This window comes from Sciurus carolinensis, chromosome 4 (genome assembly GCF_902686445.1).
Source record: "Sciurus carolinensis chromosome 4, mSciCar1.2, whole genome shotgun sequence".
NCBI classification, from domain to species: domain Eukaryota; kingdom Metazoa; phylum Chordata; class Mammalia; order Rodentia; family Sciuridae; genus Sciurus; species Sciurus carolinensis.
The window spans coordinates 15118208-15140071 of NC_062216.1; the positions used below are offsets into that span (position 1 = coordinate 15118208).

Genomic DNA, 21864 nt, shown 5'->3' on the forward strand with positions numbered 1-21864 from the left:
ACCCCCTTCACCGTGCACACCTGAAGCCTTCCTTCTGATGTTCTGACCAAATCTGACCCCTCAGCCACGCTGTCCCATGTCTGTCCTCCGTGGGAAGCCTTGCTGCATCGACCAAGACCAATCACGGCCTCCTCCCGTGGCCTCGCCGTCCCTTGCTCCTCCTGTTTGCCCTGGCTCCCCACACCTGCACACGCACACACCCGCACCGGCACCCGTCCCTGTGTGTTTGGCTTCCCCACTGAACAGCGATCACCATGGCCCCCGGGGAGGTGCAGTCAGGTCCCATGCTGATGAGTCTGACCACCAAGGTGACCACTTAGGGCCCTGGTGGCAGACAGGGGCAGTCATCTCAGGCTTCCTCTCAGGTTCCCTCCAGTCCTAAACACCAAGGCTTCTGTCTCCCACCTGCAACCTCTCTGCCACCATCACCGGCCCCCAAAGGAGAGGAGACAGATGCCCACACCAGCCCCTGATTCTGGGGCCCAGGGCTAGGCAGGGGCGTGTGGGCACCATCTTTCCACACACTCCAACTGTGTGTGCCGCACGTGAGCCCTCTCTCCCATGGCCTCCCTTAGCCCGACGTCATCTGTCCCTCTCACCCAGGGCTGGTGGCTCACAGAGACGAATAGATTTAGGGACCCAATGCAACCTTTTAATTCCAAGCAGAGTCCCCTCTCCCAGCATGATCACACACACGTGGAAAGGGAATGCCAGGGTCTGGGCAGGAACAAAACCCAGGCCTGGGCAAAAATATATATATAATTATATACACGTACGCGTCTGGAGAGGAGGAAAGCTGGGCTGCGGCTGGGCGGGCGGGCGTCAGGTGAGGAAAGCAGCAGGGGGGCCCCAGTAAATTACATTCTGTAGAGAGCGTAGTGGAGGATGCTCGGGGATGGGTGGGACCTGGGAGCCAGGACGCTCAGAGATGTCCCAAGCCTGGCCTCTTGATCCCATCCACGGGAGGCTCAAGGCCGGGCTCCACCGGTCCCAGGGCAAGTGCTAGAAGGCCCCCTGGCTGGCTCTGCCTGGACACTGGTGGCAGGCTAGGCATTGTATAGGCGGCATCTCCACTCTAAGCCGAGGCTTCCGGGGAAGCCATGGGGCTGGAGGAGGAGGCTTCAAAGCTTGGGGGTCACAAGTAGAAGACAGGGCAAGCTGGAGGGCAGGGAGACCACCCTGCTGGACGCCCAGCTGGAGCCTGCTCCTGCCAGTCAGTGAAGCAGCAAGCCCAGGTGCAGGGAGTTGTCAGAAGGGAATGGAGTGCTTGGGCGGGTGGACACAGGGCCCCCGAGCTGTCTGGACCTGGCCTCATCCCACCACCTGTGCAGGACAGGTGACCGGTCTCACCACTTAGTACCCCCTTCATTTCTCCTCACCCAATTCTGGGGACTTTCATGTGGGGGTGACAGGCAGGGAGAAGGTGCAAACATTAACTCTCTGTGTGCTGGAGACCAGGCTGGGTTTGGCTGGGCAGTGTGGACCAGGGATAGAAGGAGGCCCCGGCCCATTGTGGGGAAGGAAGTCCATGCCTCATGGCTCTGGGACTGCAGAGGCCGGCACTCTCTCGCCCTGAGGAATGGAGCCCTCTCTGCTTCTGCCCTGCCTCCCACTGCTCCTAGCCCACCAGGGGAAGAGGACACTTTGGGGTCAAGTGGCCCCAGCTCCAGAGCCCTGAAGCAGCACAGGAGAGGGGCTGGTCGTGGAGACGGTGGGCAGGCAGTCAAAAGAGGGAGGCCTTCTTCTTGAGCTCATTCCGCTTCCACAGGGCCAGCTTGCTGAACTCTTCAGGAGACATGGCAAAGACCCTCGAGAAGTCCTCCGCGGACAGATGCCTCTGTGAGGGGATGCCCAGGCGGCTCAGGGTGGGGACTGTGCCGAGTGACTAAGGGCACTGATAGAGGCCCGGGTCCCCACCAGACAGGAGCCCCACGGAAGCCCCGCGCCCCCAGTGCCTCTTCCCCGCATACCTCAAGCCGCATCCGATCCACGCCTGGGGGCAGTTTGGTTCGCCCCTTGTTGGTCACCACCAGCATTTCATAGGGATAGATCTGAGGGGGCAGGGAGGCCATCTCAGGCTCAGGGAGTCTCCTGTCCACATCACCCGTCTCCTCCCCAGGCCCCCTTGTCCACCTGCAGAGGCCACTGGGTTCATGCCATCTTGCCATCCATCTCCCGCGGCTCCCCTGCTGCCACCCATGACCATCTCCAGGAGGACCCCGAGCACATTCGACTTGCCTGGCTTCACCCCCCACTGCCCACCCCGCTGTGGCGGTCAGGTCCCCTGCCCTCACCTTCTGCTCCAGCACACAGGGCAGGGAGTTCCCCCGGTCCATCCTCCCCCTCTGGCCCTCTCCGTTCTGGGGAGACCAAAGCCGCAGTGAGCCAGAGCGGGGCAGGGAGACCGTCCCAGCCTTACCCTGGGGCTCGGCAGTCTTCACCAGGCCCCTCGGCGGCCCCACACCCAACCTTCCCCAGCGCTGCCGGTTGCCTGGCCTGCCTTCCGGTGCTCCACCTGTTCCCCTCCAGGGACACTCACCTGCAGGCCTGCGGGAGACAAGGGTCATTGTTCAGAGGCGACCCCAGGGAGGGCAGGCCTCCACACCCGGCAGCTCAGCGGCGCCATCTCACACAGACCCCCACCCACAGGCTGCCGGGAGCCTGGGCTGCCCTTCCCCTCTCTCCAGCCCGCTTCGCACCTGGGCTTCCAGCCTCACTTCCTGATGGGCTGAAGTCTGTGGACTGTAGCTAGGAAAGGACACAAAGGGGTCAGAGGAAGCTGGGGACACTCCTTACTGAGGGCCTCCCTGTCCCCCGGTGCTCAGGCCCCCAGGTGTGCCCTGCGAGCAGCTCTCCCATGCAGCCCGCCATGCAGAGGCCTTACCCGGCTCAGGGTGGTCCTGCCGTAGGAGGGGAGAGAAGATGACTTAGATGTTCCTGGATGCAAAGCTGGAAGAGAGCAAGCGGCTCAGTGCCTCGGACCTGCTGGTCCTGCCGGAGAGGGACGCCCCTCTGGACTTCCCCTGCCAGAAGTTGCTTGCTGGGCAGAGAAGGGGGAGTTGAGGGGAACCAGGTGGGCTTTGGCTGGTTCCCAGCTCCCGCCCATTAACTTCAGCAAGCAACACAGTGCCAGGGCTTCTGATCTACCCAGACTGCCTTTTCCGGCGCGTCTAAGAGCGCACCAAATACACAATCAGACCAAAAGTCTGAGTGTGAAAATCCTGAGCCTAAGCGGAAGCTCACCATCATGAATCAGGCTTCTGGGATAGACAGATAAATCCAAAGTCTAATCGAAATAATGGAATGATTATAACCATTTAACACTGTTAGCAATTAAAATAATTATTTTGTGGTACTGGAGATTGAACCCAGGATTGCTCCACCACTGAGCTACAATCCCAAACATATTTGTTGTTTATTGAGACAGGGTCTTGCTAAGGTACTGAGGCTGGCCTTGAACTTATGATCCTCCTGCCTCAGCCTCCAGGGCTAGAATTATAGGCATGTGCCACCACACCCAGCCAGCCATCAAACTTTGAACATCTGCCATTATAACACAGAAGCCATCATCATTTGGGCAGAGTCCGCTGGTCACGGTCACGCCAGCAGCCAACCTACTTCACATTTCCGTCACTGGATGTCTCTGGCAACTTGCACGTTTCATTAGACCTCTAAACCAAGCACTGCAGATTACAATTCTAGAAAATTCGTTTTCAGTAATGTGCTCCCCTAGAAAGAACTTCATAACTAAAATTCTTAGCTTGAACAAATCTCAAAACTCGTTCACTGGGGCTGGGGAGATAGCTCAGTCGGTAGAGTGCTTGCCTTGTAAGCACAAGGCCCTGGGTTCGATCCCCAGCACCCCCCCCAAAAAAAAAAAAAAAAAAACTCGTTCACTGGGCTGGGAGTATTGCTCAGTGGTAGAAGAGTTGCCTAGCATGAGTGACATGAGTGAGGCCTTGGGTCCCAGCCCCAGCCTACCAAAAAAAAAAAAAAAGTGCTCCTTCATCTCCAAAACAAGTACTAGAAATCGCTGCTGTTTTTTGTTTGGTTGGTTGGTCTTGGTACTAGGGATGGAACCCAGGGGCACTTAACCACTGAGCCACATTCCCAGCTCTTTTTATTTTTTATGTGGAGGCTGGGTCTAGCTAAGTTGCTTAGGTTCTCGCTAAACTGCTGAGGCTGGCCTTGAACCTGCAATCCTCCTGCCTCGGCCTCCCGCGTCAGCTGGGATTACAGACATTCACCACCGCAGGCTTTATACGGTTTATAGACTATATATTCCGCACATGGTGTGTATACAGGCTCTATAGGAGTTGTTTTGACAAATATTTTTGCTTAAATTTGTTTAGCCTCGGGGTGGCACAGGAGAAGTGGCTGCCCGGAAGAGGCTGAGCCTCCGCCTGGGGGACTCCTGAGGCCATGTTTGCGGAGGAGGTAGATTCCTTCAAGAATCAGCCTGAGGATACAGACTGCAGATACAGTACCAAAGAAGCTGGGAGAACAGTAGCAACCATAGAAATTCATGGAGCCCAAACTTGCTCAAAAGAAAAAGAGGCTGAAAGTTCTAATTCTTGAAATTAAGCAGACTTTGGAAATCCTAAAATACATGCAAAAGAAAAAGAGCAACACTCGCTGGAGACCAGATTCTTGCTGGCAGATGACCAGCGCGGGTAAGGACTGGGCGCGGCTGGGAATTGTGGAAGAAGACAACCGCGGGCTGTGGGCCACTCAGAAAGTGAATCAGAACCTCTGAGGCCATCGCCAGAGATGCTCAAACTGCAACCAGAGCATCTGTGGGATTGTCACTGTCCTCAAAACCAACACGGAGAAATCTCAGCGGCCTCCCTCTGGACTCGGACGCTGGGTTTCCCACTACAGGAATCATCTATTTTTCTGTATTTGCATAGAAATTCCTCCTCATTAAATCCATGGTTGTTAGCACCATCCAGCAAATATTCTTTACAGACGATTCAGCTGGTTTCTAGTAAATTGAAGACGACCAAATGAGGACGGGGATTTGTATTGTTCAAAGGAGAGAAGAATGACTCTTCTTTTCTTCAATATTGTTCAAAGGAGAGAAGAATGACTCTTCTTTTCTTCAATATTGTTCAAAGGAGAGAAGAATGACTCTTCTTTTCTTCAACAAGATGGGACACTGAGAGATTCTCAGATTGGCCAAATTTCTGTCAGGCTGCAGAACCCTCTCCTAGGACCGTGGGTACATTTTCTCTCTCTCTCTTTCTTTTTTTGTACCAGGGATTAAACCCAGGGACACACAACCACTGAGTCACGTCCCCAGCCCTTTTTTGTATTTCGTTTAGGGACAGGGTCTCACTGAGTTGCTTAGGGCATCACTAAATTGATGAGGCTGGCTTTGAACTCAATCCTCCTGCCTCAGCCTCCCAAGCTGCTGGGATTACAGTCATGTGCCACCACCCCCATCTGGTCTGTCCATTTCTTGTAAAATCCAGGGCTATCAAAGAATCCTGCTCAGGCAGTTTAGCAAGAACACCAGCTTCCCCAATATCCTCCATTTCTGACCTCTGCTACCCCTGGGTGATGTTCTGTCTCCAGTAAAAATACTGTGTGGTCCTTTTAGCCAGAATCCCCTCAACCCTGATGTTTCTTGTTAGTCATTTTCTAGCCACCGCCCCCACCACACACACCATGCTCCTTGGCTGTAAATTCCCACGTGCTCACACTGCATTTGGAGTTGAACCCAGTCTCTCAACTCCACTCCAAGATCCCTTTGCAAAAGTCCTGATACCTATTGTAAGGGTCTGAGTAAAGTATCTTCCAATGCTTAAAAAATAAATACATACATACACATGCATAAATTTGTTCAACCTCAGTAGATTCAAAACTGTAAGGAAAAACGTTTATTTAGTTTTGCTACTAGGGATTGAACCCAAGGGCACTCTACTACTGAGCTACATCCCCAGGTCTTTTTATTTTTTATTTTGAGACAGGGTCTCCCTAAGTTGCCAAGGTTGTCCTTGACTTGCGATCCTCCTGCGTCAGCCTCCTGAGATGCTGGGATTACAGGCCTGCACCACCATGCCCAGTGGAAACCTAAGGGTTCTTTTCAGACAGGTTTAGCATCCCTAATCTGAAAATTTGAAATTCTCCAAAATTTTGCTGCCATCACTCACACTCATGAAGTTTTGGATTTCAGAGCATCATGTCTGATTTCAGATATGAGGATTAGGAGTGTTCAACTAGTCTATACAAATACTCCAAAATCTGAAGTGGGGTGGATCTCCAAAATCTGAAACACTTCTGGTCCCAAGCATTTAAGATAAGAGATACTCAACGGTAGGGAAAATCATCAGCCTTTGCAATCACCATTCATGACTGAAGCCCTGGACACTCTTGTGATAAGTACGCATTTATACTGCAACCAATTGATGCAATGGCAACCTGCCAAGCACAGAGGAAGATTTTTCACTCCAAATCACTTCTAGATGCTTACTGATGTTTTTTGCTTGCTTGTTTGTTTGTTTGGTACAGGGAATCTAACCCAGGGGTGCTCTACCATGGATCTACACCCTCAGTCCTTTTAATTTTTTTTTTTTATTTTGAGACACCAGGTTGCTTAGGGCCTCCCTAAATTGCCGAGGCTGGCCTCAAAATGGTGATCCTCCTGTCTCAGCCCCCTGAGTAGCTGGGATTACAGTCATGGGCCACTGTGCTGGGCTCCTTACTTATGTTTGAAACCGACAGCTCCAAGACAAGCCTGTTGTGATTCTGAACTGTTAAGGCTGATCAGATACAAAAGTAACCTGCACAACCCCATGACCATGGATCATGCACGAATCCATGCCAAAAGTGATATTTGGGTAGCAATTGGCTATTCAACCTTACAAAGCCCAAACGCAAGTTAAAAAGCTCATTTTTGGCTGAGAAGAACCTGGTAGAACATTGGGGGTGAATCCAACCTGACGCATCCTTCTATCTACCTCATTCTCCAGTCCTTAACTACCGAGGGCATGTATTTAAGATGCCTACGTAACTTCCCACCCACCCTGAACTGGCACCCTGGGCACTCTTGACACCGTAGCCACAATAGGTCCTTCAATTCCCAGTCCCAGAGGCTTCTCCCTCTGTTATCAGAAAACCTGCCAGGTGTGGAGGCAACACCTGTAATCCCAGAACTGGGGAGGCTGCGGCAGGAGGATTGCAAGTCCGAGGCCAGCCACAGCAACTGAGTGAAGCCCTGAGCAACTTAGCAAGACCCTGCCTCGAAATTTAAATAAAAAAGGGGCTGGGGATGTGGCTCAGTGGTAAGACACCCTGGTTAAATCCCTGGTACCAAAAAAAAAAAAAAAAAAAACCCACACTCCAGAGCCTGTTATCAGCCACCAGTGCTGTCCCTCCAAGCTGTCAGAGACCCCACTTGGTGGCCGCAGTCACCCTTGTTTGTAGCTCCCGCTCAGTCTCACCCCACCCCGCTGGCCCATCAGTCTCCTAGAGAACTCTGGTGTCTTATCTCAGGCTTCTCAGCTTCTCCCTGTGGTCAGGCGTCTCTGCGGCAGTGAGCTGGCCCCTCAGCACCTGCCTTAAACACACTAATCTGCAATCAACCCTCCTGCCGCCAGCCATGGAGGAAGAGCCCCGCCTGTGGATCAGCACAGCAAGCCAGGCACAGTGGTGCACATGGGCTCGGGAGGCTGAGGCAGGAGGACTGAGTTCAAAGCCAGCCTCGGCAACTTAGGAGGCCCTAAGCAACCCAGTGAGACCCTAGCTCTAAGTAAAAGACTAAAAGGGCTGGGGATGTGGCTCAGTGGTCAAGCACCCCTGTGTTCAGTCCCCAGTACCAACCCCCCGCCCAAACAAAAAAGCTGAGGTAAATCTCGCACCACTCCCGACCCCTCACCTCACACAGAAGCACAGCAGACAACTCAGCGCCTAAGCTGGCCTGTCCCCACAGCCGTCCTCACCCCTCAAAGGAGGGGCCTCCAGGTCAGCCTCCCTCATTCCGAGGCGCCAAGTCCTCCCCACAGGCCTCTCAACCAGCCCTCCCCGGGTCCTGGCTGATGCGTCCTCCAGGCGCCCTGGCCTTCCCCTCTCTACCCACGGTCTCTTCTCCCCCATTCCCCCACCACATCCGCGCTGAAGGCTCTCGCTCCCAACTCCCAACGCCGCCCAACTCGGCCCTACCGGCATTTCAACCCCACCCGCCTGGAACCAGGCCCTGCGCTCCCTGGAAACCCGCCTCTGCCATCTCAGTGCGAGGCTGACACCCAGCAGCCAAGACGAGACCCCCAGCCCCTCGCTCCCCACGGCCACGGGGTTCCATCCAGCGCACTCGACCTCCTAGCTACTCCTCAGATCCCTCCCCACCCTCCTGGGCCCGTGAAGATCCGTGGCTGGGTGGACACAGTCCGAGGGTGGCCCCCAAGGCTGTGGTGCAATTTAATCCTCACTGTGAGGTGCTACCCGATGAAAACTTAACCCAGCTACGGCGTTCAGAGGTGGCACCTTTGGAGAGCTATTAGGATTAGATACGTCATCAGGATAGAACCCCCACGATTGAATCCTGATGGTTTTATAAGAAGGGGGGAGAGACCAGACAGACATACAGATGCACACTTGCTCTCCCTGTCTCTTGTCATGTGAACCCTATGCCACCTCAGGACTCTGCAAGCAAGGAGGCCATCTCCAGATGTGAGTCCCTGAACCTCTACAACTGTGAGCTGAACAAACCTTTTTTATTAAAAAAGTTAGCTACCTCAAGTCTTTTGCTACAGTGAAGGAAAGCTGACTTAACGTGATCAGATGACTGGAGAGTGTGGCAGATCATTTCCAAAGATGGCTGGTACCGTCAATGCCCATCCTGCTTACCTTCTGCAACATGACCCTACAGTTCCTTGCATCAGGAGGCAGAGCCTCTCTCCCCTCTTGGTGTCTAGGCTGCCTTGTGACCTGCTTTGGCCAACAGAAGTGATGCAGTGTGGCTTCTAGGTCTAGGTTTTGCAAGTCCTGCCAAATCATTTTGGGGTTCTCAGGTCACATGCTCTAGGGAAGTCCAGGCAAGCTTTAAATCACCAAAAGCCTGGCACTCAAAGCCCCAGAATGCCAGTCTCTCTGGCCTCACTGCCTGGTACTCTGCTCTGTAATCCTGGCTCCTGGCAGTTCTCCGAGCAGGGCAGGATGTGGCTCGCTCCCTGCCTTTGCCCCCACGCTGTTCCCGATGTCTGCAAAGACAGACTGTCTTTCTCACTGTTTGTCTGGCTCCTTTTGTCTCACCCTCTAAGACTCAGGTTAGCCACCCAGGCCCTGTCACTGTCCTCGCACCCTCTGTCTCCACACCTGCCACATGTACCACACTCCACGTTCCGTGTCAGCACCCCACTCTTTTTCACTTTGATCTCCCCAATACGGAGGGCGTGGCAGACCCTGGGCTAGTGTTGGTTCAGTTCACACAACCCGCTGACCCACACCTTCCACGTCTAACAACGCGCGGACACCTGCCATGCACCGGCGCTGGCCAGGTGATTCTAGGCCCCTCCACGGCACTCACAGGTATGGAAGGGCGTCCGGTCGGGCAGGGAGCGGGTTTTCCTCCGGATAGGCAGTGATTTTTCCATCTCTTCTTTCAAGATCAGCTTTCCCAAGTTGGAAGTAACCTGGAGAAGGAAGGAGGAAGACGGGCTGAGACACAGATCCCCGTTTCTCACCTCCTTAAGGCCAGAGTTGGGAACTGCAGGAAGGAGGAGGGATGGTTTTCCCAGGTGGCTGGCTTGTGCCCCGGGGGCCCAGAGAGTCCCTTGTTCTTATCCGACCTACAGCCACCTTGGGTTCTTCAAAGCACTCAGCTGACTCTACTGTGCTGACCTCCCATCCCATGTTGCCCCAGCCAGAGCACAAGCCCCTGTGGAAGGTGGCCTTTCCATGGCTCCCATCCCCCCAGAAGCCGAAAGTCCAGGAGTCCCTTCCAAAGCAGCACCCGGAATCCTGGGAAGAAGAGGGTTTCTCGCTTGTTTAACAAGGACGTTCTCCCGGCATGATCGCTTGGGGCCAGTTATGGGACGGAACGTGTGTTCCCCAGATGACAAAGTGGGGCCTGAGGCACTACCTTACTGAGCTCCTCTTTCTGACGCTCCCTGAGCGCCTTCATCTCCTCTCCCGAGTCATCGTCTTCCTCCTCCTCCTCTTCCTCTGCACCCCTGCGAGATGCCTTCCGCTTCCTCCATTCTGTCTCTAGAGGACAAGAGGTAGCACGGCCCATCAGCCACGGCTCCATGCGCGTCTCGGGTCGGGCTCTGCACAGGGCACTCGGACGCCCCCCGATGAGCTACAAATTCTTCTTTATTTTTATTTAAATATTTTTTTAATTTAAGAAAAAAAAATTTTTTTGAGATGGGAGTCTTGCCACGTTGTCCAGATTAATTTCAAACTCACGCGCTGAAGTAATCCTCCCTCCTCGGGCCCCTGAGTGCTGGGATATAGCACGTGCCATCAAGTCTGGAGCTACAAGTCTTTTTAAAAAAATAAAATAAAGGGGCTGTGGAGGTGACTCAGTGGTAGAGCGCTTGTCCATATGCCTTGGGTTCAGTCCCCAGGACAACAATAAATAAAAATTAATAAATAAGCAAAATAAGTAATTAAGTAGGGGCTGGGGTGCTGCTCAGTGGTAGAGCATGTGCTTAGCATGCACAAAGTCCTGGATTCCATCCCCAGCACCAAAAATAATAATAACAATTTTAAAAAATAAAAATAAAGCTGGGCACAGCGGTACATGCCTGTAATCTCAGCAACTTGGGAGGCTGAGGCAGGAGGATCACAAGTTTGAGGTCAGCCTCAGCAACTTAGTGAGACCCTGTCTCAAAATAAAAATACATTAAAAATGGCTGAGTGGTAGGGCACGCCTAGGTTCAATCCCCAGTACAAAAAAACCAAAGTAACATTTCCTCTCCTCACTGTGAAGCTAGGCAGAAAAGAGACATGTGGGGCCAGTTGTGGTGGCTCACGCCTGTAATTCCAACAGCTTGGGAGGCTGAGGCAGGAGGATTGTGAGTTCAAAGTCAGCCTCAGCAACTTAGCAAGGACATAAGCAAGTTAGCAAGATCCTGTCTTTAAATACAATATAAAAAGGTCTGAGGGTGTGGCTCAGTGGTTAAGTGCCCCTGGGCTCAGTCCCTGGTATGGAAGAAAAGAGACGCATGACTTAAATTCCCTGCTACCAAGACCTCAGTTTCTGTTTCTCTCCCCCAGAGCTTCTATCACAGGGCCTGGGACACAGCAGAAGTTTAAGACATGTGTCTCGAGTGACCAGATAAATGAAGGAACCAGGGAGGAGGAACAACTAACAGGCTGCTCACTGCAGCCCCACAGGGGAGCAGGGACAGATGCTCAGTGGACTGTAGGTCTAAAAGCTACCAGGCGTGGGGTGGGGTGGAACTGGATTCATGGGGCTTCAACAGGGGCCAAGGGGTAGTGAGGAGGGGTCCCTGCCTCCCCTCTCCCCGGCTTTTCCTACCCACGACAGCCAGCGACGGTGGGCATGGCCAGTAGTCAGTCTCAATCTTGGCCGGCTGGTTGGGGTCAGGGGGCTGGGCTGCGGGGAACTTGGAGGACTCGATGATGTCCTCGATGAGGTGCTTGCTCTGAGGGCTGCCTCCTGTGGACTCTGCAGGCGGAGGCCAGAGTTGGCACACACACACCCGCCCCACCTGACCCTGCTCCCTCCCTCTCCCCTCACACCTGTTTGCTCCTGGATGCAGAAGCAAAGGACAGCAAAGCGCCAGGGTCAACACCACATGCGGTCACCAATGGTTATTATCCCGTCCCCTCCCAGCCAGCCCTCAGCACGCCACAACCCCCCAGCCTGCACAGGAAGGGGGACCCTGGGAAGTTAGGGGAACCTCACCTCTCTGCTTGTAGATGGGTGGCTTCTTGTAGATGTTGGAGTCTGGGCGGGTGGTCTCTGTGACAGGGAACAAGAGCAGATGAGAAGGGAGATATGTGGGTCGCAGAAGACGCTGGAGACGGAGACAAATGGAAAGGGACAAATGGAACAGGACCAAGGGCCAAGACAGAACGAGAGGGCTTGGCACTGACCCCCAGGGGTCGGGGAGGAGGGAGGACAAGACAGGCCCACTGGCCCCAGCAGCTCTGCCTGGGTCCTGATGTCTGGGGTCCGGCCACGGCGGTGGTGGCTCATATGCCCGGGAGCAGGGGGCTGTGAGTAAGGGGTCGGGGTCCTGAAGTAGAAAGAAGTCACAGGGCAAGGTCAGCCATGCCGGCAACCAGACCTACCGGGATGGTGGAAGTGGGGCAGGCTGGTGCGGGGGGTTCCTGTGGTTCTCGGGGCTGAAGCCTGGGAGATGATTCCAGGGGTCCGGCTCTCTGCCCACACCTGCAGAACAGAAGTATGCAGCTTCCAGGTCCCCCGTGTCGCCCCTCTGGCCACAGGTACACCACTTGGCCTCTCACCCTTCACTGTCTTCCTACCCAGGCAGCCTATGTCCCAGCCCCAGAGCAACGCTGTGGCAGGGGAAGGGCATTCAAGGACTCCATCTGCCCAGGGAGAGTGTTAAATGAGTCCTGGGTCAGACAGACAGATGGGCGCAGAGTTGGCCAGTGACTGGCTGGGATCTGCTGAGTCTGTCATCCCCTGTACTCTGCAGAGCTCAGTCTGGATCCTGGGGGGAGGGGAGCTGGGGGGCCCCATCAGAACAGGGCTGGGCAGGTTTCAGGGTGGGACAGACTCACCTCTGGGGATGGTGGGGGGGATGTGGATTTGGGCGACAGAGAGCGCTGTGAATGGAGAGGGGGCGGGTCAGAGTCACAAGGGTGGGATTCAACCCTCATCCCTGGAACCTCGCAGGGGCCACTTCACCCTCCACCCAATTCCACACACTTCCCTTGCCATTCTCTTCTCTCTGGGATCCTTGCCAACTCCCAGTGCTGGCCTTCATCCTTCTTCTTCCTGGTATTCTCAGGAGAGTCCTGAGTCTTTCCATATTGAGCAGGAAGCAGCCTGCCATCTTGGAGCAGTGGGCTGGATGCACTGAGGGCCAACTGCCAGCTAGCTAAGGCCCTGTCCTCAGAGACTAACAAGGAATGGCAGGGACCCTGCCATCAAGCAGCCAGGAAAGAAGTCTGCTTCCTGGCCAGGTATTTAAGTCCCTCCACAGTCTGGCCCCAGCTCACTGCTCAGCCATGACCCTGTCCCTTTCTTAAATACAAATGACAAAGTACCTGCCCCTGCACTGCTTCAGGCACCTTGTGGGGTAGACAGGCAGAGCTGTCACCTCTGTTACAGGAGAGGAAACAGAGGCCACAACGTCATAATGGACCTGAGCTAGGACTTCCAGCCCCCAAGTTCAGCGCTAAGCTCTTTCTATACATCTTGTCCTGCTACCTACTCCACCTTTTCCCCGCGCAACCCCACTCTGTGACACTACCATTCAAAGGTGGCTTCCCCAGCTCTCTACATGTGGCCCCACCCTAACCTTGAGCTCTGCTGCCTGCTCTCTGCAAATGCCAGTCTGTCAATTCCCTGATTCCCAACTGATTCCCACGCACGGTCCCTTTTTCCTTGGGTGGAGGTTGGCTTCTGGGAAAGAAGGCACAGAGGGATCCCAGTCACCACCCAGTGGGCTGGGGAACCAGTCCCTAACCCCACTCACCTCCCGGCTTCTGGGCAGCTCCACATGATCGAGGAGGGAATAGGTAAAGTGGGGCTCATAGATCATGAGGTCAGGTCTCTCGATGTCCAGGATGGCCTTGTCTTTGGGGATGGCAGCCAGGTCCTTGTAGCCCAGCACCTGGTTATCCATCTTGGCCTGAAGGGAAATGGGGGAAATGGGGCAAATTGAACAGATGTGCTGAAACCCTTTCCTAGGACACTGCCCTTGCTGGCTGGGCTTAGTTTGTTGCCAAGAAAGTGGGCAGCCATTTTAGATGTCCACTCTCACAAGTTGATAGCTCATTGTCTTAAGTTTAGGGATTTAGATGGCTTAAAAAGCACCATAGTCCTTTGACTAGCACTTTGAAGGCACCAAGGCTAGACCCTGCCGGGGCGGTGGGGACCGTCCCTGCTCTGGCTTCTCTCCACCTGCCAGGCGCGGGCAGGACCAGCAGGGGGGCTCTGAGTGAAGCGGGGTGCCGCCCTCCCTCCTCCCAGCCTGCCTGCGGTGCTGGTGGAGGCCAGGGGTACTCACCACGATGCTGGAGGGAGAGCCGGGCACACTGGAGTCTCGGGAGGAGCTGACGCTCCCAGGGGAGGTAAGAGGTTGCTGGGGAGAGCGAGAAGGCGGCCGAGTGGGCATGTGCGTGGGTGCGAGGGCGGGGGCGCGGGTCTGCCCTAGGCCTCCGGGGACCCGGCGTGCTGCGCGGCGGGCGGCCACCAGGTGGCGCCTTCGACTCCCGAGCTGGCCCTCGCGGGCAGCCGGCCCCCACCCCGGCCCCAGCGCCCCCGGCCCGGGGCGGGCGCCGCCCGCGCACCTTCTGCAGCCGTTCCATGCGGCACGGAGCTCGCCACGCCGCTCACTCGCAGAGGCCTGTGCGCGAGGGGAGAGGACGGGGTGTCAGGCGCGGCCCGGCTCCCGCAGCAAGGGCGTCCCCCCGCGCTGTCGCATCCTCATCCCGCGGCGGTTCTCCAGGCTGCCGGGCGCGAGGCAGGTCTGGAAGGACAGGGAGGGTGGCGGCCAGAGGGCCGTTAGGCGGGGTCCCGCGGCGCTGCGCTCAGCTCTCCGTCCGCCCGGCCCAGCAAGGCGCGCGTGCGGACCGAGGCGACCGGGCGGACCGCGGCACTTGTTTTTGAGCCATTGTTCTCTGGCTCCGGAGGAAATGACGGCAGGGGTCAGCCGGCTCCCCGTGCAGTGTGGCCTTCACATCCCCTGCCTTGTCACACCTGCCTGCCCCGGCCCGCAGGAGTCCGGGTTTCAGGCCCTCTCCCACCCCAGCCGTGTCCCGCTGCCCGTCTCTCCTTCATTCTCCCAGTGACGCTGACACCGAGGAACATGGTCATACTTAGGGGCGAGCGCAGGGACGTGGGGAGGAGGGGCGGTGCGGGGAAGTGCACGGAGTTCCACGGCCAGGCCACTGGCTGGACACTGCTGCTGGCCCCAGAGGGGGCCCACAGCTCCTGGCATTCCTGGTACAGCAGGCAGCCTTCCTGAGGGACTTGGCAAGGCATCCTTGGGGCCTGCGCTCCATCCCTGCTTCCCACGAAGTTCTCAGAATGTCTGTACCCAGCGTACCAAGTCTGGTCTGGGGCAGGAGATGGTGACCATGACCCAAGCCTTCTCCTTCCTCGGTGACTCTCCCAGCAATCCCCCCCTCTCCTCCTCCCTGTCCTGGACCCCTTAACACGCAGTGAGCCTCCAGCTAGGTCCAGTGTGGCAGCGGCAGGGCTGCCTATCCATCTGCAGGCAATAAGCCACAAAATGAAGAGAACTGTCAGCTACAGAAAGTACAACAAGGAGGTTAAGGTGGTGACCAGCTCGGACTGCTCTGAAGCCAGAGTGCCTGGGCTTGAGGAACTCTGCTACTCAGATGCTGTGTGACCCTGGGCAAGTTATTTACCCTTTCCGTGCTTCTCATTTAGAAAATGAGGGGTAGTAATAGTCCCTGAGTCATAGGGTTGCTGTGAGGATCAGGCAAGTTATGAGTGGACTGTAAAATACGACACATCCCCTGTACTTCCACCTCCCCACGGACTGACAACTTAGGGGCTTTTCCGTAGCCATTCCTGGCAACAGTCACCAAAGACTGAGGGAGGCCACTGGTGCTCCTGGTCTTTTGACCTGTACTTGTATCAGGCCATTCTGCTCCCACTCAGTCACCAAACCCACCTGCCCGCCACACAAGCAGCCCTTACTCCCACTTCTGGGCCTTGGCTCCCATCCGTCCTCACACACGTCTGCCCACATCTTTGTCTCCCCAGTGCCACCCGTGCTTCAGGTTCATCTGCAAGTCCCCTCCCCTGCTCTTCTAGTCCTTCCTGGTAAGCCCTTCTCTGCATTCCAGTGGACCGAAAAAAGAACCACACAACTAAGTAGCTGATCACACGCTGCCTGACTGCTAACCCTGGAGGGCAGCAATGACCACGACAATCCTGTAGGGTAGGCCCATTCTGAGGCTCAGAGAGGTAAAAGATTTGTCCAGGCTAAAAATGGCTGTCCTCAGCATAGCCTAATTCATGGCGTCTACTCTGTGCACCATGGACACAGACTCAGATCTGCTCAATTTCTCAAGTCTTCTTGGAATTCTAGAACCACAGCATCTCCACAACAAGACTGGCCACCTGATGCACATTAGCATCTGGTTCTCAGGGAAAGCCTCCCATTCAGCCTGGTTTGGTGGTGCATGCTTTAATCCCAGCAACTTGGAAGGTCGAAGCAGGAGAATTGCAAGTTCGAGGCCCGTGTCAGCAACTTGGTGAGACTAACCTTGAGTACCAAAGATAAAAAAGAGAGAAGAAAGACTGTTCCAGAGCTTCAAGCTCCCCTTGACTTCTTAGTGCTCACTGTGAGATGCTTTTAACTAGGCGTAAGCAACACAATCCATTCCTGTAGTGTTAGAAGACCTGTAAGTTCTCACTGCTTTTACTATTGCTAATAGCTATTGTTACACTCACTATACACTTGGCTCAGCCCTAGCAGCAAATGCTTCTCCATCCCCCGCCCACCCACCCACCCACCAGGCATGAATTGTTCTATCCATCCACTCTGCAAATCCTTTCTGAGCACCTATTCTGCAGTGAGCACAGCGTGATGCACTGTGAGGAGCCCCAAGGAGAACAGGAGGATGAGTCAAAGCAATGAAGTGCCCTTCCAGAAGACAGGCCTGCCTGCAGATAACTCCCGTGCGGGATGAACAACCACATGTGCGGGAAGACAGCGTAGGCTAGGAGAAGTCAGGGACAGACAGATTACCCTTGCCGGGGTGTCAGCAGAGGGAATTAGGTTCCTCAGAGCAGGAGGTCAAGTTTGAGATCATTCAAAAAAAAAAAAAAAAGTATTTTGAGAGAGGAAATGACAAGAGCAAAGGTGGTACATGGGGACACCCTGGGTCTATCTGGGGGACAGCAGATATGGCTGGATGGTAGAGCTTGAGGCTTGAGATACTTTTGGAACAGGAGGAGGGTCCCACACAGGAGTTAGATTATGTTCTGTGGGAAAGAAATAGAAGTAAAAACTTGGTTTTGTAGTTTTTGTTTGTTTGTTAACCAAAGAAGTGACAGGATCCACACAGTGTTTGGGGAACCCATCTAGCTGCAGCCCTGGAGCTGGACGGGACGGTCAGAGGCAGTCCGCAGGGAAACCAGCCAGGAAGCTGCAACGGTATTTAAGCAGAGGACTGTGAAGGTCTAGATGCGGGGGGCTGAGAAGGGAAGCAGGCAAACCCGGAAACCTAGAGGCAGCTGGTGCAAAGCAAGATGGTCCCCAGGGGAGGGCGGGCGCCATGCAGAGACTGGAAGGAGGAGGGGACAGCATGGGTTCACCTAGAACTGGTCATGGGTAGCAGCAGGTGGGAAGGTCCAGGAGGAAAGCAGCTGGGCTGGGCTGGGCTGGGCGGTAGTCAACACAGCGATTGCTGAGGGAGAAAGAAGGTCAAAACGGCATCTAAGAAACACGTGGGGACTGGAAGAAAGAAAGAGCCAGGGAGGGCACAATCAGAAAGGGGGATGGGGAAGCAGGTGGCCAGGTCCTGGGGCAGGGGGTGTGTCTGCCGATCCTCTGCATCTTCAGCAAAAGGCCTGAGACCAGGAAGTGTGCACTTCACATTGAGACGGAGGACAGGAGGGGTGGAGGGGCTCTGAAACCAGAGTGCCAGGGAAGCCAGAGGCTGTTGCCATGGGGAGGAGCGGGGAGAGGTGCCAGAGGGATTTCCCTCCAGTTCCACGTCAAGGCCCCAAGGCCCGATGGCCTCCTGGTTTGGGGTGACGGACAGGCAGGGCCTGACCAGGCTATATGCAGAGGGCAAGTGTCACTTCCAAGTAGTACCCTAGCAGGACAGGAGAGTGCTGGGAGGTGACTTTGGAAGAAGAGGCAAGTTGTGGGTTTTTAAGGGAAGGGGAGCCAACCATGATGGCAGGCAGCAAAGGAGGAGGCGAGCAGAGGAAGGGCTCGAGGCTGCAGGAGCGGGGACACTGGGTGGAGTGAGGCGCCAGCAGGGAGAAAGGGGATGGGTCTGTGCCCAAGTGGAGGACTGGCTTTGGAAGACAGCACGTGCTTCCTCAAAGGAGGGGAAAGGGCAAGAAGTGGGGTAACGGGGACACAGGGACACCTAAAGGGAGCCAGTTGGGAGACTTGTATTTTCCCAGTGAGAGGGGTTAGGTGCTGATCTTACAGGTAGCCCAGGGCAGTGAGTAGAGGTCTGAGGCGTCTCTGAAGAGCAGGTAGAGCTGAGCACAGCGAGGCTTGGGTAGGCCTGGGTAGAATGTGAGTGTTCTGGAGCTGAGCCTGGAGGTGGCCCTGGTGCCCTCCCCTAAACACCATTTTAGGGGTGCAGAGGGGGCAGTGGCTGTCACTCAAAGTGGCGACTGCTCAGGAGAGGAGACGGGGAGGGGTCTGGGGTGAGCCACGTGCCAGCGCACACACCTGGTCGGACACCGAGACCTGCACTCACACGTGTGCAGACACCAGGCCATGGGCACAGCTGTGGGAACATGATTCCAGATACTGGTGGTCAGAGTAAGATTTAATACTTGGTGTGTGCCAGGCATGATGGCACAGGCTTGTTACCACAGCTATTCAGGAGGCCTAGGCAGGAGGATCCCAAGTCGGAGGTCAGGCTGGGCAATTTAGCAAGATCATGTTTCAAACTTATAAAAGGGCAGGAGATACAGCTCAGTGGTAGAGCACCTGCCTAGCATGCGTGAGGCCCTGTGATCCCCACGGTCACCAAAACAGTGATAATAGTGATAATAACAATACATCTTCTTTATGGCTGGCACTGTGCTGGGCACTTTACATTCTTTCTTCTACTTAATCCTGACATCTGCCAGCCTGTAATCCCAGCAGCTGAGGAGGCTGAGGCAGGAGGATCTCAAGTTCAAAGCCAGCCTCAGCAAAAGCAAGGCACTAAGCAACTCAGTGAGACCCTGTCTCTAAATAAAATACAAAATAGTGCTGGGGATGTGGCTCAGTGGTTGAGTGCCCCTGAGTTCAATCCCTGGTATCCCACCCCCCAAAAAAAAATCCTGACATCCAATCCTGCTAAGTTATTATTATTATCAGCTCAGGTTTGTGGAGAGGAAATTGAGATTTAAACAAGTTAGGTAGTTGGTCAAGGACACAGTACTATGTAAAATTTAAGCCCATTAACCATGATACTGTTAGGGGACAGACAGATGTGAATGGTGGGAACATGAAGTTTAGTGAATAATCCTATCAAATGGGCCCACCGTGCTGACCCCCGTGTGCTTTCTTTTCCAAGAAGCAATTCACCTGCAGCCCTGCCTGGCCTCAGTGGACAGGATATGTCACATTCCTCAGCAAACTACCTGTTCACTGCAGGAGGAATGCAGGCCCAAAATAATGTTGATAAGAGGAACCCGAGTTACCCCGAAGGAGACTTTTGTGACCAGATCCTGAAACTTTGGGAGATAAGGATAATTCTTCCTAACCATAAAATATGAAAGGATGTATGGCTAAGAATACAATTAGAACCAGTCAGCACTGGCCAAGGTGACCTAGTGTTGCCATGACAGTGGGGACTTGAAAGTCTGATGTCACCCTGCTGTCAGTCAAGATGTGGACCTGAGGGTTGGGGCTGTAGCTCAGTGGTGGGGTGCTTGCTTTGCATGGGTGAGGCACTGGGTTTGATCCTCAACACCACATAAAAATAAATAAAATAAAGGTATTGTGTCCATTTACATCTAAAAGTATATTTTTAACAAGATATATATATAGCTCAACTAATTAAAAAAAAAAAGAGAGAGAGATGGACCTGGATGGGACTCTCTGGAAACTTCTTTGGGATCACGCGATTCCCCTCTTCTCTGAGAGGACGCGCTCTCTCCCTTCAGCGTGTCCTCTTTCCCTTTTCCTGTTCCTTCAGTAAACTCATTCCTTCTGCTCTGAGCCACATGTCTGAAATCTTTCTGACTTGGTCACAAGAATCCAGGTTTGAAGAGGGGGTCTTCACGCTGCCTCAGCTTCTCCCCATGCAAAACTGTGATGTTAGTCACCAGCTCCTCAGTTCCTCACCTCCCAGCCCCTCCTTATCCACAGTAGGCCCTGCTGCACGTCTTGCTCAACATCTGGGGCTCCTCCCCTGGCTCTTTCAGAGTTCCACAGCCAGTCCCAGGGCCTGCCCCGGGTCAGAGAGCGAGCTGCTCAGTTACTTCCCTGGAGGTCCTGAAGGCAGAAATACAATCATACCCCTCTGGGAGCTTTGCTTTTTAATTTGGGCTGGGCCTTAAGGAATCAAGTTCTTACTGCTGAAATTTTAGGTTGCCAGAAAGCAAGCAAGGAGAATGTTTTGGTTTGAGAGAGAGAGAGAGAGAGAGAGAGAGAGAGAGAGAGGCGTGCGCATGTGAGCATTTTCTGGCTCCTTAAATCACCAGGCAGGCACCTGCTACTCCACCCATGGGTTGCCCCTTCCCCAAAGCTGATTCTTCCCTGCCCCACTGCAGGCTTGGCCCCCTCTCCCATCCATGCACACTCCTTGCCTAGCTCCCTGCATTCCAGAGGTCCCAGCGACCTCCACAGACACACCAAAAGGGCAGACTGCAGCAGGAAGGGAGGGAGGAGGGGAAGAGGAAAGCGTGGCGGCAGGCAAGCCCAGGTGGCGGAAGGGACTTCTCAGCCTCCTGGGCTCTGGGAGGCTGCCAGCAGGCTTCTCATCCTCCCATCAGCCCCACCCTCCCCCAGCTGTGTGTCCCTGCCTTATCTGAGCCACCAGCCCAGCCCCACCTCACACCACCCACCCTCTCATCTCCAACCAGAGCCAGGCAGCTCCCTGGGAAGTAAGTGATAAGACCCGCCTGCAGGGACCTCTCAGTTTGTGCCCACCCAGCCCCAAGGCTTTTGCTCCTGGCAGGGTCAAATCCAGACTTGGAGGAAGGAAGGCATCTGGCACCCCTCCGACGCCCAACGTCCAGCAGAACCGCAGCCTTAGGCCTCAGGTCTCTGGTCCGGCCTTTGCTCTCCATCCTCTGCCAGCACGACCGGCCTGGGCCAGCTCCGTGCTAAGAACTCTCACGTGTCCGCAGTGAACTTCTCACAAACCAGCACTCTGCTCACTAGAGATGAGGCTGAGAGGGTGACCAGCCAAATGCCGCCCCGGGGGAGTCAAGGTGGAATTCCTTCCCAGGCGGCGTGGGCCAAAGCCAATGAGTGCTTTTTTCAATGAATCCCCAAAGAATACACTTCAATCTGAACTTGGAACTTGGTCTGCCAATCTCACCTGTAGAACAGGAGCTGGGAGTCTGGGGGACCCAGCTCTGTGCCACCGGGCAAGGTCCAGCCAGGCTGGAGGCATTGCAGACGTAAAGGAGTTAGGAAGTGAGGCGAGCTGGTCAAGTGGGCTGGGGTCAGGCTGGCCCAGCTCTGCTTCTGCCTGTGTCAGTGTGACTGCCTCGCCCCTGTCTTCCTGCCTCTCTTTCCCTTTTTATTTTCTGTTTTCGTCTTTTCTCCCTCCTTCTCTCTTTCCCTTTCACCCTCTCTCTCTCCCCCTTTGGGCCCCACCTCCGCAGTTGCTGTGGCAACAACTCAATGCCAGAAATAAAGGCAGGATCCAGCTAGGTCACCAGTTCCCAAAACAGCATCCCAGGGTGGGGAGGAGAAGGCCAAGGGCCAGTGGAGCAGACCACAGGGCAGGAACCAGGCGCACTCCAGTGGCTGTGTGTGAATGCGCTGGAGGGTGGGGCAGGACGCTGGACAAGGGAGGGCTCAGCCT

The 21864-nt window shown here is 54.9% G+C and overlaps 1 protein-coding gene across 11 annotated transcripts in view; it reads right to left on the bottom strand.

Annotated features, from left to right (window-relative positions):
- Positions 1–638: 638 nt before the first annotated feature.
- The window catches only part of Dmtn (dematin actin binding protein), a 31088-nt gene continuing 9862 nt past the window's right edge, over positions 639–21864 (bottom strand). For 4 of the 11 annotated variants that reach the window (XM_047551460.1, XM_047551463.1, XM_047551461.1 and 1 more), the window contains exons 2-16: positions 14458–14636; positions 14175–14249; positions 13641–13796; positions 12721–12765; positions 12265–12364; positions 11876–11932; positions 11486–11635; positions 10082–10206; positions 9527–9632; positions 2885–2949; positions 2700–2748; positions 2540–2547; positions 2295–2360; positions 1971–2051; positions 639–1837 (exon numbers count right to left, since the gene is read on the bottom strand). In XM_047551460.1, the coding sequence (XP_047407416.1) occupies positions 1724–1837; positions 1971–2051; positions 2295–2360; positions 2540–2547; positions 2700–2748; positions 2885–2949; positions 9527–9632; positions 10082–10206; positions 11486–11635; positions 11876–11932; positions 12265–12364; positions 12721–12765; positions 13641–13796; positions 14175–14249; positions 14458–14475 (1215 nt within the window). In that variant the 5' untranslated portion in view covers positions 14476–14636 and the 3' untranslated portion in view covers positions 639–1723. The remainder of the gene's footprint in view (positions 1838–1970; positions 2052–2294; positions 2361–2539; positions 2548–2699; positions 2749–2884; positions 2950–9526; positions 9633–10081; positions 10207–11485; positions 11636–11875; positions 11933–12264; positions 12365–12720; positions 12766–13640; positions 13797–14174; positions 14250–14457; positions 14637–21864) is intronic. The other 7 variants (XM_047551464.1, XM_047551465.1, XM_047551466.1 and 4 more) reach the window with 7 other exon arrangements.